This window comes from Papio anubis, chromosome 7, assembly GCF_008728515.1.
Source record: "Papio anubis isolate 15944 chromosome 7, Panubis1.0, whole genome shotgun sequence".
NCBI lineage: Eukaryota > Metazoa > Chordata > Mammalia > Primates > Cercopithecidae > Papio > Papio anubis.
This window is the reverse complement of record NC_044982.1, coordinates 84,006,388-84,025,861: the sequence shown is the minus strand read 5'-3', so window position 1 is coordinate 84,025,861 and position 19,474 is coordinate 84,006,388. Positions and strand designations below refer to the sequence as shown.

At 43.6% G+C, this 19,474-nt stretch overlaps 1 long non-coding RNA gene and 1 gene segment (V, D, J or C); one reads left to right on the top strand and one right to left on the bottom strand.

The window, feature by feature from the left end:
• Window positions 1–5,712: 5,712 nt before the first annotated feature.
• LOC110743867 overlaps window positions 5,713–19,474 on the bottom strand; it is a 67,993-nt gene continuing 54,231 nt past the window's right edge. For all 3 annotated transcript variants that reach the window (XR_002523637.2, XR_004185411.1, XR_004185412.1), the window contains one exon: window positions 5,713–7,018. This is a non-coding gene — a long non-coding RNA (uncharacterized LOC110743867). The remainder of the gene's footprint in view (window positions 7,019–19,474) is intronic.
• LOC101017620 overlaps window positions 10,454–19,474 on the top strand; it is a 45,129-nt gene continuing 36,108 nt past the window's right edge. Inside the window, 2 exon segments of the C gene segment in view lie at window positions 10,454–10,669; window positions 10,822–10,959. Of these exon segments, the coding sequence occupies window positions 10,624–10,669; window positions 10,822–10,959 (184 nt within the window).

The following is a 19,474-nucleotide window of genomic DNA, read 5'->3' as shown; positions in this document are numbered from 1 at the left end:
AATCTTCCCCCAGTTGAACCACCTTAGCACTTACCACTCTTGAGTTATTTCATGTGTTTTCTCTTTTGCCATGATTGTTTGCATACTTCCTTCATCCTCTTCCTAATTTATAAACCCCTCAAGGCGGGGATCCTTGGTCTGTTTCATCTTCAGTTTCCATAGTGCATTGCAGAGTAACTGTTTAATATATGATTATTGAATTTAATGTTTGAACTGAATTTCTGCTTTAGGGATCACTGAGACACAGATGTAATGAAAGGGAATATTTTATTTAAAGAATAATGTCTCATCCTTCTGTATTTCCAAATGAACAACTTCAAATGAGAGAACACAGCTACATACATTAGCATGAGGTGAATACTTAAGTTTAAAAATGCTAAATTGAGCCAGTATCATCCCTTGTGGTCACAGCAGCTGCTGCAAAGGTTTTATAAATTGCCTATGTTCCCGCACCCCATCTGGCGATGCTGGCGTGTTACAGCCATGGATGACTTACTCTTCACAATAGCCTTCACTTGGATCTATTCCCTACTTTAAAATAAAAAGACAAAAAGAAGGTGCCAGGGGCTTGCCTAAAGTGCTCCCACCCAACCAGAGTATAATTCAACCACATAATGCTGACTCCTTAGCATTTACAGGATTAGATTCAGGGTCAAAGAGGAGGTCAGAAGAGGAAGGCTCTCTGGACTGCAGAAAGGTGTTTCACCATCAGTTCTAATAATAGCATGTGGCGGCTGCACTTCTGGTCTTTCCTCTGCATTTTAATCCCATTATTTTCTAAGCCTCTCCCAAGGCCTCCTTTACCAGTCAAAATCAGCCAAGGTTTCATATGCCCTTAGAAGAAAAGAGGACTGATAGAACCTCAGTATCGACTAGAGAAAAGCCAAGAGCCTTTTCATGCTAGATGATCCATGTGAGTCTGGGTTCCTGATTGCCACACAGGGAGGCCCTGACTATAGTGTGGACATTGGTTCCTTTGCACAGCTCCCTCATGTGTGTATGCAGAGGCTGCTTTTTCTCATCTTGCTTGCCCTAAAACATTTTTTGACTTAGCCTCCATATACTTGAAACTTAGAGTTCAACCTGTCAAAATCAGAGGGAAATTGACTGAATTGCATCTTTCACGAAAACAAACTTTTTCCAACTGCCATGGTATTTTAGACTGTATTTTACTTTTCTGCTAGTGTTGCTTCCCTATCACATTTCCCTGGATAAACATATAGTTTGTGCCATAATATTTTTTAACAAGGAGTCCTCTGGGCAGACGGTGGCATTAGGAATTTCTGCTTGGCATTTGGTATGCTGTCCAGCTGAGTCCCCAACCATGTTGTGAGTCAATGCAAACACAGCAGCTTTCAATAAAGGAAACAGTTATCTGAGCAGGCTGCAGCTGTGACTCTCAGCTCAGCCTCTGGGTCACCAGTCTGGGATGTGAGCTGGCACCTTGTTAAAAAAGGTATTCTGACAGAGAGATAGCTGTCAATTGACTCTTCCAAAAATCCTCTTTCCCTGGGTTCTTCCAGTCCATCTCCTTGGCATGTGCCATTCCCTATGCATCTTATGTTAGACTACATCTCTGGTTTCTCACCACAGCCTGGACACTGCTGATGGGCTAGATTGATACCGTATGCTTTGTCATATACCGTGATCCCACTCACGATGTTATTTCAGTGGGATAGATGCTGAGACTGTTCACCATGCCAGAGGAATCTTGCTGCACATAGTATTTCCTTTGCCCTCCTTTGGTAACTTCCCAAGTTCCCACAGTCACTACTTGGTTATGCATGTGTGCTAACGCTCAGACTACTTTGCAATTAGAGCCCTGCCAATTGGATAGCTAGTATTTCTATTCAATAATCTTTTTCATTCACTCATACTAAACATTCATTACATAGCTCAATGTTAAGAGCCCTTTAACTTGTCATATACATGATGAATATAACAGCACTCGCATTCTAAACCAGGCTTTAACACAGCGGTACAGTGGTGATTATAAAACAACCACTCTGCACTGTGGCAACTCTAGCCATGGTGAATGTTATAAAGAAAGTGTGTTTACTCTAGTCCTTGCCCCTATACCAGTCCCCACACACCACCAAACTCAATATAAACCCCACATAACCAGCAAGAATATCTGAAGTATGCAGGTTATACTTCATACCTGCATACTTCAGATATTCAGACAATGGGACAGTAGTAGGTGCATAGTGGGTGAGGTTCCCGGGACATGACCAGGACACTGGTTTATAGTGGCCCAAGCTGCTGTAAGTCTAAGATCCCACTGAAATGCCGTACTCACTTTCCCACTTAATGGTTTAGGAACTCTTTTCTAGCCCCCAAAGCTACACTTCAAGCCACTTTTTTTTTTAAACCTACACAGTTGCCTTTCCAAAAGTATCCTGCAGTGATTCCATGTTGCTCTTCCATTGTTTCCTCAGTTAGCCCTGACTCCATGTTTTGGCAACCTTTCAGCCTCATTCCTTTTTCCTCCCAATCTGTAATAAAACTAAGCAAAAAGTAGTAGGTATATTAGCTCAAGAATTGGAATGTACCCGTGGAACTGCTGGGCGATGCAAGTTTTTGTCAATGGCTATGGGAGCCCCTGGCATGGAAGGCCAGACCCACCACCCCCTCCCAAGGGGAAGAGGACAAGTCCCCATCCATCTGTCTTCTCCCCTCCTCTGGCATCATACAACCATCACAGTAGATAGGGTCATTTCGCTGTCTCCCACTGGAGGTGGAGTAGGGGAGGGTCTCACGCCCAGAGATGCTCCTACAACTTTCTCCCCTCCCTTGTATTGAAGGATGAAGGGTATTTATTTGTTTCCCCACAGGAGATGAAGCAGGGAGTTTTTCTAGGGTTCTGGGAGGGCCCACCCTTGTCACCACCCTGTGGTGCCCCAGGGGTAATCAGCCAATTGAAGGAATGTAAGATCTGTATAATAAAATCTTAATTCCACAGAAGTATGATTCCAGCTACAAAATTTGAGCTTTCTATAAACATTAAACACTCTACATTTCCGTAAGTCCTACCACCAAAGGAAAAGAAAACAGCATTTAATTCTCTCTAACACTGAGCTATCCCCTCAGCCTACTCCCAACCAAGAACCTTGAGCAAAATTCTTTTCTCCATTTCAGAGGAGGAAAGTGGGAAATGCTTTTTCTTGTACGCAGAGACTACTTCAAAGTGGGAGGGGCTCCTGTTTGGGCCCTTTTAAACTAATTTTCCATCTGCTCCCAATCCAGGTTTATCCAGTTGTACCTCTTTATTGGGATATTGTTGAATGGAAGTACATAATAACCATTGTTTTATTTTTTATAAATGGGCTTCTACCAACAAAAACATAGGATTAGTCTACTGTTAGCATGAAAACCTGTGTCATGGCTTCTCCAGGTTCTACCCCAGGACCAGCACACCCCCACAGTCTTCCAGCGAGCAGAACAAATCAAAGAGGATTTCCAGAGACAGCAATAACTTTACATTCCACCCACTGCTCTCCCTGGGGCAGCAAATCTTCACTGTGAAATCTGCAATTTCAGGAGAGCAGAAAGCAATCTATCTCCCTCCAAAAACAAGTGGCCATTTCAGGGAACTGGACACATTTTCACTCCTAATGGTAGGTCTCCTTGGATTACTATGGTCTGCCATGAGCCTGGGAATTGTAAGACAAAAACAGAGGAAAGAAGGAAGGAAGGAAGGAAGGAAGGAAGGAAGGAAGGAAGGAAGGAAGGGATGGATGGATGGATGCAGGGAGGGAGGGAGGGAAGGAGGGAAGGAGGGAGGGAAGAATGCAAAGTTGAAATATAGCAAGAACCCATTACTCTGTGAGTCCAGTGCACTACAGGCTAGGTTCCACCTCACACACACACACACACACACACACACACACAGTGATGTCCCAGTGTAAGGAATCCCAGCTAGTGGGCTCCCCAGCTAAATTCTACCTCTCAGAAGGGAGCTGGATAGGACAAAATTTCTATCTGAAAAGTCAGGGCAGGATTAGGAGGAGGAACCAAAAACACAGATTTAGCCCATTTCATCTAGCACAGAAGGACCCAGAATGCCAGGTATGATATCACCTAGTGAATATTTACTAAGCACCCACTAAGTGCCCAACACTGTTGAAAGAGATCAAGGGAACAGGAAGATGGTTGGTGCTGACCTAAGGAGAACCGTGTGCTCTCTGGTTTATAAGAAGTGAGCAATCACCAGGCAGGAAAGCTGTTGGAGGTCTGCACTGGTCATAGAGAAAGGACAAGGAGCAGAACCCGATGCTACAGCAGGCCCTATGGTCACAGGTGGCACCTCTTCCTTGTCCCCTCAGTACAACAGTGTATAAGCCTTTACTGTCCTACAGTTCTTCTTTTTGTTACACAGTGACTTTCAACCCTGGTTGTACATCAGAATTATCTAAGGAAGTTTTTAAAATCCTGTTGCCCAGAACCCACCCCAGACTAATGAAATCAGCCTCTGTGGGGGTGGCACCTAGGCTTCAGTAGTTCCTAAAACTCCCCAGGTGGTCCCAGTGTGGGGCCAAGATTGAAAACCACTGCATGGAGGTAATTGTCCTAATTACCTCTCCAGCTTCTCTCTGCCTCTACATTCCTCTTATCTAAGCTGTTACATTGCCTTTTTATTTTTAGTTTGTTCTACTTCATCCTTTCAGTAGATAATTCTATAATACTCCATTAAACCTTTTTTCATGCTTTAACTTTGCTTTTTCTCATTTAATTTTCATTGCCCACTCTACTTACTCCTTCTTCCCATTGTGTTTGTTTTGTTTTGTGTTTTCTTTAATCCAGCATTAACATTTGCAGGGCACTTGATATGGACAGAGTACTACAGCAGGCACTTAACTGCTGCTACAAATTACATTTAATGCAGTAATATTTTTTGTTAGATCCTGTGCCATGGCTACAGGCTCTGGTCTGATGGAAGATTGGCATTTTGGCTTCCTCCTTGGAAGCAGCTGCATTGCTGTATAAATTTAAGATCCAAAATAAGCATATTACAATAAAAAATAAAAGAAGCATTCACAAATATGAGGGAAAGAAGCATTAACAGCCGTCTGAAGCTAAACATCAACATCACCCCTGCCAAGCTCTTGGCCTCATTGTAGGGGGAAGACGCTTCCACGTGCAGCAAAAAGAGAAAGAATCCAGACTGCATTTACAACTAATGAGGCTGTTCTCTGAGGACAGAGCATTTGCTGATTTAGACTCATTTCCTCAAGGTCCTCAAGTAAGCCCAAGAGTACATAGGCCAGTCGCTGAGACACTGAAAGTTGAGATGTGGAAGAAAGGGCCAAGAGACTGTCCCAGGAGCAGAATGCTTCAGTCCTCTAGGGAAGCTTTGGGGGAGATCTGCCCTCTTGTCCTCCTACAGCTCAACTGAGAGCAGCCCCAGAGCCTCAGAACCACAGGCCCTGTAATTCCCTGGGTCTGGCAAGCCCCCGAGAGACCAAATCGCTGTCCTCCCCGCAGAGCCAGCCCAGCACTGAGAATACCATTCAAGTGAGAGGACGCTTGCCAAATAGATGCATGAATGAATGAATGAATGACTCCTCTGATGAAATTGTCCCAGGGAGAGTTTGTGGGAATACTGAAAAGGAAGCTGGTCCCCACACTGGTACCCCAGTCCCTGATACTCTGATGTGGCTTTTCAATTTCTCTATCTTCCTTTTACCTTGATTTATTTATTCTGCATCCATCTATTTGTTTATTTGTTCATTTATTTTAGGAATCAAGCCAGACACCTTGTTGGAGCAACAAGAACTAGAGACATTTGTTCCTTTTAGAAGAAGCAAAATTTTCCAGTGCCGACTGACAGGGAAGGAGATGAATAATTACAATATATGCTGGTAAAGAGGACCTGAGACAGCTTCCTGATTTTCGTACATCAACAAGAAGACTTCTATGGCCCTGGTCTCCAGCACACCTTTCTTGGTAGAGTTGAGAATTCAACCAGCCAATTCTTCCTGGAGATTCTCAGAGCCACACTGAGAGAGCAGGGGACTAACAAGGACTGCCCTATCCATGGTGACTCTCCTTGGCCTCTAGGTAAGTCACACACTGAAGCCTGCCCCTCCCACCCTCCACCCTGGTCAGCTAATCTAGGTTAGTGCAGGTCTAACTTAGATTACAAGGCGTGCTTGTGTGCATAATTTTGTTACCACCAACAACCACATGGGACAACGTTATCCCCATTTTATTGTCCAGGAAACTGAGGCCTGGTGTGGTAAGTGACTTGCAAGGAAGAGGAGGAGTGAGATGTAAACCCAGATTCTTGAATCTAAATTCAGTGGTCTGCACTGCAGCATAGCTGCCTCTTGAGAACTAGAGTGGGCAGTGTGGAAGTGGGAATCCTCAAGTTCCCAGGTCTCTTCCAGCCCAGTCTTCTATGTAAAATTTTTCTCTTCCAGGCTTGTCTGAGCAGAGGTAGGGTGACCCCGCCGCCTGTTCCTCAACAGTCTGTGCAAATTCAAAGAAATAGAGTGTGAATTCAAGGAACTCATTTGAAGAACAGGAAAAGCAACTCTCTCCTTGAGGTTATGGGGAAATGAAGGTTGAAACATGGATCAGAAGACTTGCTAAGGTCCCTTCCACCCTCAACTCTTCCATTCTGTTCCCAATGAGGCCCAAAACACGGCTTTCTCCATCACTCTTTAATCTGTTGGTTGATTTGCTTGGTGCTCCCAAGAAGCACCGTGGCCCTGAAAATAAAATATTAATTATATCCACTTTACAACCATCCATCGCTAGCCATCTGACGCTGATAGAAAGGCAGGAAGCACTTGTGGCAGTTTGCATATCAGGGTCGGCAGTTCCTTTCTTAACCCTCCTCTGTCTGGCAAGGCTAAGGGAGCAGACGCTCCTGTAATGACCTGGCCTGTCTTTAGAGCTGCAGCCCTAAGAGCTGCTGTTCTTCCTGTGGCTGTAGTCTTGGCACTGAGTTCCTTCCTGCTCTTCTTTTGCTCTTGTGTGTAGCGGACCACAACATGCTTTCAGATCAGACATCCTGTGGGCAGAAGAAATTATTTCACTTCAATAAGAATTTTTGAAGACCAGTATGGGTTCAACGGGTGCTTGGGGGATTACACCAGAGATAAGAACAGACTAAGTCACACGCATGAGGCAACATTTACAAATCAAACAACACAGTATGCAATAGCAGCTTCCGAGTTTCTGCAGAGGAGGGGCTAAGGACAGCAACCTGGTTGAAAGATGCCTCAGGAACTTGCCTTGAGGCTGTATTTTCATAGCGTGTAAGATTGGGAAAGACATCAAAGAATGGGAAACCTTCCATTCTGGAGAGATGGAGATTATGGGGGAGAATGGATAAAGCCCCCAAAACCACTCTTGCCTCTCCTACTAACTGTTCAAGTCTCAGGTATCATTATTTGTATGACAAGGAGAAAGTTAACATTGTTAAGCAATGAGCCAAGGATTTACAAGCATAATTTCATCTATTTCTCACAGAAATCCTATAAGCTATCTTCTCCCATTTTACAGAGTATAAAAAAATTAGTTTTTCCTAGAAATCACATGAAGGGACAGACATCCCCTTGGCAGGACCAAGGAAGCTGTGGCCTAATTGCTGGCCTCGACATGAAGGAGGGACTGAACACAAAGAACACAGCCTGCACAGGGCCGGAGGAGGGTTGGGTCCGAGGGCAGAGCCCTGATGGATGTTTCTGCCTTCCACCTGGGCACCCCGAGACAGGCTGTGTTTTTGTTTAAGTTCCATCTTGTCCTGCCACAGGCCCAGGCCAAGCTGACTGCTCCTGACCTGGTGAAGCACTAGCCACACTCTGTCCCAAGCCCCCACCGCATCATCACCCGTCCTCTCCTGTACTGTCTTCTACCTCTGGCTTTGATTTATCATTCATATCAGCTCTCTCTCTTAGTCAGGCCTAGAGGAAGGTTGTTTTTGGCCATTAACAATAAATTCTTAAAATTCCCTCCAACCAGTGGAAAATATAAATCGTAGTCATAAACATAATACACATTCTTGGGACTTTTCAAAATGACTTCCTAAATAATTTGAGATAGTCCAACAATAATTATCTAGAAAGACAGGCTTACTTGAGCCCTGCTAACTGCTCTTTTGATATTAATACAGCTTTAAGCCCTCTCTACGTCTTTCTGCCTGAAGGCTTTTTTTATACATGTCCTCATTTGTTACATAGAATGTTATTTCCCCAACCATGCCCCATACCTGTTTCAGGCAGGGTCCCAGCAGGAGACAGGGCACTCTCGGGGTGATTAGAGAGAGTTTAATGAAAGGGACTTTTACAAAGGGGTGGACAGGTATTATGGATTGAACTGTGTCCCCCAAGGAAAGATATGTTGAAGTCTTAACTCCCAGTACCTTAGAATGTGACCTTATTTGGAAATACGGTCACTGCAGATGTAATTAGTTTCAATGAGTTCATACTGGAGTATGGTAGGCCCCTAATGCAATATGACTGGCATTCTATAATACAGCCAAGTGAAGACAAAGACACGCAGGGAGAGAAAACCACGAGACAGTGCAGGCAGAGACTGGAGTGATGCAGGTGCAAGCCAAGCCAAAGACCATCAGAGTTTCCAACAAACCACCAAAATCTAGTAAGAGGCTAGGAAGGATTCCCCTACAGGTTTCAGAGGGCGCATGGCCCTGCTGACACCTTGATTTCAAACTTCCAGCTTCCAGAACTGTGAGACAAAACATTTATATTGTTTTAAACCACCTAGTTTGTGGTACTTTGTTAAAGCAGCTAGAGGAAATTAATACAGAAGGGTTATGAGAAACCAAAAAGAAGGTGGTGAAACACCCAAGGCTGGCAACAAAGAACCGCTGCCATGCCAGGCCTGAAGCGTGTAGGGGAGGAGCCTTTACTGAAACCTGCAGCTATGGAAGAGGAGCTATAGCTTCCAGTGGAGGAAGGCACTCTCTCCTTCCCTCCAGTCTCCTGAAGGTGTCTCCATTGGCCAAAATAGGATGCAGAGCCAGTGGATGCCGCCAATTAAGGTCAGGCTCTTAGAGTAGGAAGTAGAGTGGATGTGCAGGGGCAAACAGACTCAGTTGCAACTTCAATGCCACTTCCTCTTCAGGGAAGCCTTCCCTGACCTCCTGACCAAACCTGGCCTCTGTAACATGCTCTCATAATCCTTCTGCTTCTATAGAATACTTATAGCTGCAATGGAGGAATAAACTATGCAAATCATTAAGTGATGACTGGCTCTTATGCTAGAACATAAGCTGCATGAGAAAAAAGACTGTGTCTTCCATTCATCAACGGCAGACCCTGAATCCTCAGGGTCTGGCATCCAGTAAGAATGACTAGGTTTCATAGGATGTGCCAAGAACTAGGCAGCCCGATAGAAAAAGGTCAAGTGTTTAAGTCCAAACAGATTGACCTCGGCAACTTTCAAAGAGCTATAGACAGCAGACAGCATTATGTTCTGCTGGGGGAGGGGGTGCTGATTATACCATTTATAACATCAAAGAATGTGCCCACCTTGAGTACTTGCTAACAGTCCTCCAAGAGCAGTAGGCGGGATGGGCAGTTGCGCAAAGTGAGGTGAGGCAGGGGTGGGTGGGGAGAGCAACTACTATGGGGTCAAGAAACCTGAGCTGCTCCTATCTGAATTTTTGTTCCCAGTCACACTGGGGAACTTAAGAAAGCTTAAGTGAGTCTTTCCTCCACTAATCTGTGAATGTAAGTCCTGCATCCACTTGCTAATATGGAATGACACCTTTGCTCTTGCTTTTTTGCTTACCAAGTGACCCCCTTCCCAGCTTCTGCTGCACTCTCTAGTTCCCATTGTTAATTTACCTGTTTGATTTCAAAATTTCAAAGATTGACCTTTAAACTCAAAAGTGGAGGTCCCAAAAATCCTAACACTCCCCTCTTTTGAAGTCCACATAAATTTAGCCTGTCATAAGTTGGGATGTAGTGGTGGTTTCTAAGTTTTTTACAATATTTTGCTTTGTGTAATTTAACACAAGTAAACTAAGAAGCCTTCAGAAAAGAAGATAGATGAGCTCAATAAAGATCAGGAAACTCTGGTTCACATTTGGAAGACAATGTTTCATTGGATCGCTCTTTAACACATGGGTAAATCACCCTTATCCAACTTTGCCTAGAGGGAGTTTGCAGTCAACACAACAATCATTACAACATCTTCAGTCTTTGTGCACATACTATCGATCTCCTCATTTGATGGTTCTTTTGATTACAGCTGTAAATGTCAATAATTCTTCTTGGTATTAACTATTAACATCACCACATAGTGTCTAACATGTACATCTAATCTGAAACTAGAACAACAATATCAAATTTAACATCTAGGGCAGGAAGCAGAAACCTTGTCATCAATTAAATAAGCTGCCTTAATCTCCTCTCAGTTGGCCTAACTTACCTGAACCACACTATTGGTCTTGAAGGTGGCACTGTCATCCCATTAACAGGCAGCAGGCCCTGCGAGCCTCCTGTGATCAGCTAGGCTTCTCTGGGGAATGAAACAGCTGCTGATAGGGACTGACTTCCTCAGTCACAAGTGTTTCACAAGTGTGTTGGTTCAGAGGAGGGACCAGGCAGAAGGTGGTTGACAGGCAGAGCAGCCCCTGAGTGAGCCATGCAGAGGATCTCCTCCCTCATCCATCTCTCCCTCTTCTGGGCAGGTAAGGCAGACTCCAGAACTTTGGCCAAGCAAGACTCAGCAGCAAAGAAGCATCAAGGCTCCCAGGACCTTGTACTCCTGGACCTCGCTCCTTACTCAATGGTCTCAGCCTCCAGCCCTCACTGAGCCTGTCTCTTGTGTCTTTTCTCTCAGGAGTCATGTCAGCTGTTGAGTTGGTGCCTGAACACCAAACAATGATTGTGTCAGTGGGGGACCCTGCCACCCTCAAGTGCTCCATGAAAGGAGAAGCAATCAGTAACTACTATATCAACTGGTACAGGAAGACCCAAGGTAACACAATGACTTTCATATACCGAGAAAAGGGCATCTATGGCCCTGGTTTCAAGGACAATTTCCAAGGTGACATTGATACTGAAGAGAACCAGGCTGTACTTAAGATCCTTGCACCATCAGAGAGAGATGAAGGGTCTTACTACTGTGCCAGTGACATCCACCCTGCTGCAGCTCTACTTCTGAGCAGCTCAAAAACCATTGCCGGCCGGGCACGGTGGCTCATGCCTGTAATCCCAGCACTTTGGGAAGCTGAGGCAGGAGAATCACGAGGTCAGGAGATCGAGACCATCCTGGCTAACACGGTGAAACCCTGTCTCTGCTAAAAATACCAAAAAAAAAAAAGAAAAAAAATTGGCCAGGTGTGGTGGTGGATGCCTGTAGTCCCAGCTACTCAGGAGGTTGAGGCAAGAGAATGGCGTGAACCTGGGAGGCGGAGCTTGCAGTGAGCCGAGATCACACCACTGCACTCCAGCCTGGACGGAAAAAAAAAAAAAAAAAAAAAGACATTGCCATCCATGTAGAGCAGCAGTTCCAACAAGATCATGATTTTCTCTTGAACAAATAATTTAGGAAATGGGGACCAGAGAAAGCTAGTGTTCCTACCTTTCTTTCAGGTTCAGCCACTCAGCTTGCACATGCCCTCCCATGGTGCTCAGATAGGCAGCCCCAGTGCAACAGAAGAGAGGGGAGATGGAGCCAAAGGAATGAATTGTAGCATCTACTGTGACAGTTTACTTGAGGGCTCATAAAAGGTTTGACCACAGAGCCACAGTGCCTAGAGTATAGCATAGATTAAGGAGGCACCTTATCATGTACAACCATGGGTGACATCCAGTTTTTCCCCGGCCACATGCCTCTGAATTTACATGTTCTAGAGAAAAAGGACTGGCAATGAGGGGAGGCTCCTCTCCCTCCTTCAGATCAAATATGTAAACTACCTGTCATTTTGCCCAACATGGAAGGAAAGGCTCCATCTGTAACATGCTCTATTGTTTTGATGATTACTGACTGGATATTTTGTTTTGCTTTGTTTTGTTTTTTTCGTGAGACAGAGTCTTGCTCTGTCACCCAGGTTAGAGTGCAGTGGCATGACCATAGTTCACTGTAGCCTCGCACTCCTGGGCCCAAGCTGGATATGGTGTTTTGCTCTCCCTTTCTTCTCTATCTCTTTACTTCCACATGTCAGAAACAAAACATTGAAAAATTGCTTCCACTGGCTCTTCCTTACCCTTCTTTGGACAGCTCAATTCAACCTGCACTTTTATCTTGAACAATGTGTTTTTCCAGATTTAGATGATTGACAGGGCTGTCTACTCCAAGGCTGAACCTATGGCAGAAATCAGCCTTCCTTCTGTCCTTATCTAGAAAATCTACCACTTACCTTATTAAATAGCTTCATAAGAACGTGTGGTGATAGATATGGTCAGTGACTTGATTGCAGTGATGGTTTCACAGATGTACAGGCATAAATTCATCAGATTAGGTACTCTAAATGTGTACAGTTTATTTCATATTAAGTATACCTCAGTATGGTTGTAAAAATATTTGTTTAAACCCAAAATGAACTTTTTAGGCTTCATTGGACCACTTCAGGCAATGTCTACAGAAAATGTTCTTCAACAAACCCCTCTAGTCAAATATCCTGTTTTCCACAGAAGGACAAGGAGGCTGACAGGGCTTGCCACACCTTACTTGGTTTCAGTCAGGGCTTTTCACTGTTTCACCAAGGGTCTTCCCAATCCTCTCTCCTCTCCTGATTCTGCCTGACCTTTCATATATATATATGAATACATATATACATATAAATACATGTTTTATATATACGTTATAATATGTCATTGTTCCATGCATTTTAGTCATGACTGCCCCCATGAGCTCTTATCATTTATTTCCCCAAACAGCTCGAAACCTTCAGAAAATCTCTCTTTTCTACTCTTCATCCCAAACTCACTCACTCTGACCTGATGCCTGATCCTAACATAGGCCTGGAACCTGCCTTCTACCTTTCTGTCCCACCCCATTGGCAGCTTCTTTGGTTGAATGGTCTGCAAGCCCTGGATATTGGCTCTGCCCTTGGACAAAGATGGATTCCCAAATCGCCATCCAGATACAGCATTCTGAGCCCCATGATCTTGGAAGGGGTTTGGACCCAGCCTTCCCCAGATGTATTTACACAGAGGGCCTATCACGATTCGTCAAGCCCACTGCCTGCCACTCAAATCTAAGTCTCCTTCTTTGAACAAGTGATAGGCAGGAAGGTGGAGTGCATCTCCAACATGGAGAGGATACAATTCTTCTCCCAGTTTGAAATAATGATTTGGAAAAAGAACGACATCTGGAAAGCTGGTTGTGCAGATGTCAAAGTTGTGGAGCCATGGTTTTCTAATGCCTGCAAGATGGATTCCTAGTAAGACCCCCAGTGACTCCCTGTAACAGAGACTGGGAAGAACGTCTCTAAGGAGAAGGAGGGGAAAAGATATTTGGACAAATCCATAGAACTATATGTCTTCTGTATTAATAACTAATATCAGTTGAGTGCTTACTATGTGCCAGGCAGCATTCTAAGCACTTAACGTGTGTTATATGATTAATCTTTACAGCAACCCTAGTATTCATTTTCTATTCTTGTCCTTATTTTACAAATGAGTACCCTAAGGCACAGAAAACCTAAAATACTTGCCCAAAATAGCTTAGCTAGTAAGGCAGGGTGACAGATTTCAGACTCTTGATGCTGCACCAGAGGACACAGCATGTAATTTAGGGAGACAGGGGACACATAGAGAAGGCCACCACCAGGATGTGTCAGAACCAAGGGACAACAGGGACTGTGCCCTCACCACCAAACCTGTTCAAACTGATACTCCGTGACTATCTGTCAAAAAACTAGGACAACAGAGCAATGGTCCCAAATGACCTCTTAAGTGTTTTCTAACTCTGAGATTTTGTGATCCTGACATAAGCTTCACACTGTCTTCTAAAATCATCTGCATCTCTTCATCTATGAAATGGGGATAATAAGAGTTCTACCTTCCCTGTGTTATAACATATATAATTATAGAAAGTAAATAAATTGCATTGCCTATAGTAGCTATTTAATAAATGTTACTTATTATAAGAAAAAGCAAACTGCAAGGAAGAATAATTGAGAAGAAAGTGAACGAAATTACTGAGCACCAACAAAATGCAGCCACTTTACGGGTATGGACTCACTTATCCTATGACAACTCAGTGAGGTCTTTATCATCCTTTCTGTTTTGGAAGCGAGGACACTGTGCCTCAGAGAGGCTGGACAGCTTGCTTACAGAAGCAGAGCCAGGATCTGGATCTGACTTGAAGCCTGATTGTCCTGGCTAGGGTACTGGGCTGGGAGCTGTGGGATGTACTAAAGAAATACCTTACCTATAGCAACATCTCAAGAAAAGGATGGCTGGGAACAGGTAAGTGAAGTCTGCTCATCTCTGTTCATGCAAAGATTGCTCTTGACTCCTTGGCCAGTTTCCAGAAGAAGGGATAGGATGTGAGGTCTTCAACTGCTTCCCCCTGCCTCCTCTGCCCTTCTTTAAAACACCAATTGCAATTTCGACTTCCAGGCTGTTCTCCCGAGATGGCTCACTCCCCTGACTGAAGGAAGACAGCTACTCCTCAGCCCATTGCCAATCACACTCCTGAGCACCACCCCTAGGTCGGCAGCTTTTCTCCCAGGGTACACCATGAGAAACATGAGAAACTGGCCCACATATTCCCTCCTTCTGATGCTTGTCAAAGATAGTCTCTTGTTGGACTCCCTTAGAGTCTCTAGGGGTGCTCATGGATTCACTGCCTTTTCCTCTCCTTCTCAGGGGCTTGCCTGGAGTGGAAACTATAGGGGTCCAGGGCCGGCATAATGAGAGCTAGAAAAATTCCCTGGGTTTCTGTCAGGTCCATAGAGTTGGTGACTTTACCACCCACATATATCTTTGCTGTCAAGCAAAGTGTGCAAGTTTGTCTCTTCCATTGTCACTGACTTACCACTTATACAGAGGCAGCAATGGGGCTTGAGATCTGACAGCCACAATTCTCTGCATTCAAAAGTGAGCAAATGGGCACCAGAAAACACTGCAGTGGATTAAGATGCAGGAGCCACTGTGTAAAGAATAGAAATTAATTTCTAACCAAATGTCTCTGCTTTAGTTAGGGTCTTAGTCCACCGCAGTATCTTAAACAATACATACTCAATGATAAATTTTCCGTGACAAGGTGAACAAACTCAGAATCAAGGCTCCTTTCCTACTCTTCAATTCAGCACATTACCCTAAAATATTCATTGAAATGATAGGATTATACAGCTTCATTTTTTTGTTAGAGCTCTTTATTCATTCTTTCAGTAAATACCATCTCTCATATCTGCTTAGTTTTTCTCCACAGCATTTATCACTATTTGACGTGCTACATATTTTACTTGTTTATATTTTGTTGTCTGGCTCTCCACTGGAATACAAGGTCCTTGATGGCAGGGATGAGTTTTTGTCTATTGTGTTCATTGCTTTAACTCCAGCACTTAGAATAACTTTGGCCCATAACAGACACTCAATAAATGTATTAAATGAATGAGTGAATGAAATACATATGAGTGAGTGCTATGTACCCTGCACTGAGCTGGATGCCAGGGACATAGTGGTGCACAAGGCTGGTGCGGACTCTGCTCTCATCTACCCACTAAAAAAATGCTATTGACTGTAACAAGATTTTCTGAAGAGTTGATTATAGAGAACTCTGGAACACAAAACAACTTACTCTTGGAGAGCAGACATCGAGGCTCCTAAGTACATTGGATGTTAGCAGGGGCAAAATGAAGAAAATAGTGGGCTTTCTCTTTTCTCCACCTTTTCTCTCTTTTGAGTCCCAAGGGCCCCGGCCCTGAGTCCGAGGCTGTCAAAGAAAAAGCCAAACACTTCTGTTTTATTTCACAAAGGAATTTTGCGAACCTTCTCTCCAAACAGACTTGCTGGGGCATGCTATTTCACAATGAAAAGCCACAATAACACAGCTTCCTAAACAAAAGAGTGATTCCTAACTCCCTCTCACTTTATCACCACCACCACCAAATGATTTCGGTATTCTTCAAGAATACAGAATCCACTGGGTCTTTTTGGGCTTTTTAGCAATTTACACATGCACAAACGCATATGTTTATGAGTGGTAACAGCGTACGTTGGAGTACATGAAACACTGCAGGGACTCTCTGAAGGCATGCCCTGGATGCCCCAAGGCTCCGAGGCAGCAGTCAGCCAGTGGAACAGCGTGCCACCCAGCATGCTCAACTTGATAGAGAAAAGACCCAGTGACAGGGCACAGGAAGTCAAGCCAACATGCAATTGCTTGTATTAATTTAAATAAAGCCAGGTTCTCAAACTCCATGTTTAAATAAGAAATCTAACAGTCATAAGTTTTCTTTATACCTGCATGCATATGATAGAATAGGGAAAGTTTAAATTATCCTTCTGGCTTAAGGACAAAATTGCGTGAGTATTTATAACTTTCAGAAAAAGAAATGTCAGTCTAAATATATTACTAGGGCAACAAATTATTAAGAAAAAAAAAAACCCAAAGTACAAACTTTTGGAAATTAAAGTTGCTTTCATAGAATATAGCAGCATTCACTCAGTAACAATTCATTAAGTACCTCGTATGTGCCAGACGCTTTTCTAGACACAATGGAAGCACAGCTCTCAGAATCTCAGGAGCTTATATTTCAGTGGAAATAAACACAAAATAAAATAAGTAAAATATATGTCAGATGGAGATAATTGCCTTGGAGAGGAGTAAAACAGGCGGGGAGAGAGAGGGTTGTCAGCAGGCTTGGAGAAATTACAATTTTAAATCAGGTTGTCAAGAAGGGATACAATGAGAAGGTGACATTTCAGCAAAGGCCTGCGTGCAGGCAGGGAGCCCAATATTTGGCGTGTGGATGTTTGCTGGACTCCCTCTGTTAGAAATAACATTTTCATGCACATTCTTAAGACGCATAATCGTACCAGCTTTTCTGTAGGTTGGGGAGATAAGGAATCATTTTTTCTTTCTTATCTTGCTAAGAGCTCTTTCACAAGTAGTTCACACTTTCATTTTTCAAAACCAAGCGATGAAATGCCATTAATTAGCACAAAGTGTGTTGAGGAGTGGACACGAGGGTTTGGCAAGGAAGCAGTCCTGAAAAGATCAAAACTTGCAATATGAACAGGAAGATGACAGCACCGATTATGACAAACGGAAAACGGGGCATGGCATTTTGAGCCCTTTGCCTTGAGTCTCTCCCTAGTCATGTGACCACATTCTGTGAACTGAAGAGTGTTTCTTCCCCAGCCACAGGGGTAAGAATACAAAGTAGGTGATGCATTTCTCTCACTGGTCCCCAAATGACTCCACTCCAGCAGCCCCAGAAAAGAATCTGCAGCTTCATCTATACCTGCAGGTTGATGTGCCTCCCAAAAACTGTCTCACTCAATTGTGAAGCTGAAATCAATCCTGTGTTCACCTCAGTGGGGTTATGGTTTTTCTCTTCTGGCTTCTTCAAAAAGCCAATCATAGAGAAACCTGAGGACTGTGGAGCCACTATGGAGAAGGCTGGAGTGCCTTTACCGTCCCTAGCTGAGCTTTAGGGATTCACCCTCCAGGGCCTCTGGGTGTGCTGGGATCACATGGCCTAAGGTAGGCCCGAGAGTCAGTTTCCATCTTTACCTGCCACCTGACAGGAGTGAGAATTTTTACTTAGAGGCAGTAAAAAGGAAAGTCAGCAGCCCCAGGGACAGTACCAAGAAGACACCACCTGAGTGTGTGTTGTCATAAGCTCTGACACAGCCAAGGCCTCCTCGGGCATAAAGACCTCCCTGTGTTTGCATAACACCTGTGTTATAATCATGAGTGATCAATAAAGGAGTAACTGCCTCAGTCTTCTAAAGAAATGAAGAAGCGTTTTATGCACCAAGTTCATAAATAAGCACACAAAAAAACACAAAGGCCTGTGTAGCTGCCTCTGTACGTTGAAATTAGAGAACTGGTACAAGAACAATAACCCATCTCTGTAGTAAGAATCAATGTAAACTCTCTGAATTCATAGCTAGTCCATTTCTCAGCATCAAAACCATCATCATGCTTTCTGTATGGAGGATATCCACCCCCACATATGCACACTCAGAGTGTCAGAGCAATGAGAAACCAATTATCATCAGGCTCCACCTCTTCGGTTGAAGACGTAGAAACCGATGAATGAAGAAATTAAGTGACTTTTCCACATCACACAATATAATGCAGACAGGTAAAGTGATATACTATATTTCTATCTCTTTCCTCCAATGTCCTAGAAGTCAAGCGCTAAGAAAAGACAGAAAGGGTAAACCACGTGATCATGCCAAAGTGAAAGAAAAATGGCAGTGGCGTGTTCTCCACTTTCCAGACAACTACCTCCTGTCATCTTCCCCTGTCATTGCGATCTGTGAAAATTTTCTCATTGTTTTAACAAAAGGTCTCATGGCACAATTTAAGCAGGCATTTTTCCTCTCTTAAATAGGTGGCAATACAGTCCAGGTAGGCAAAGTGATATACAAAAATAAATAGCCTTAATCATTCACAAAAATATTAATGTGTGTCAAATTTAAAAACAATAAACTGCAAATTGCCCCTAACTTTGGCAAGGTCCTTTCACCTGTCTTAAAATGAACAAGTTTACAAATTTGGGCTATTAAGTTTTTGTTGGTTTTTTTTTTTCTCCTTGAGACAGAGTATCGCTCTTGTTGCCCAGGCTGGAGTGCAATGGCACAATCTCAGCTCACTGCAACCTCCGCCTCCCGGGTTCAAGTGATTCTCCTGCCTCAGCCTCCCGAGTAGCTGGGATTACAGGCGTGCACCACCACGCCCAGCTATTTTTTTGCATTTTTAGTAAAGATGAGGTTTCACCATGTTGGCCAGGCTCGTCTCGAACTCCTGACCTCAGGTGATCCACCCACCTTGGCTTTCCAAAGTGTTATGATTACAGGTGTGGGCCACTGTGCCCGGCCACATGTGAGTTTTTTATAAGTAAGTTCTTTTAGTAGTGAAAAAAGCATAGCCTCTGGAATCAGAAAAAAATTAGAATCACAACCCCTCACTTACTAGTTCTGTGACCTTGAAAAATGTTGCTTTAACTTTTCTAAACCTCTATTCCCTCATCCATAAAATAAGGATAATAATTTCATAGAGTTATTACAAGGATCAAATTAAATAATTGCTAGTAAGTATCTGAGTGACTACAAAGTGGAGGTGCTCAATAATGCTAACTCCATTCCTTTCAGCACCCGATGGTCTGTAAGGAGACAGAAAAGAGGAGACAGAAGGAGACAGAAAAGCCAGAATGGGAGAGAACATGGCCAATGACCACTAGTGTTTTTCCAAACCAAGAAATCTAAAGTGCCTATCAGCACTTTTCATAAAAATACCTCATCAGGAATGTTCTTCCCACACAACCTCTCTAAATCCTTTCCCTGAACTAATGATAGTGAAG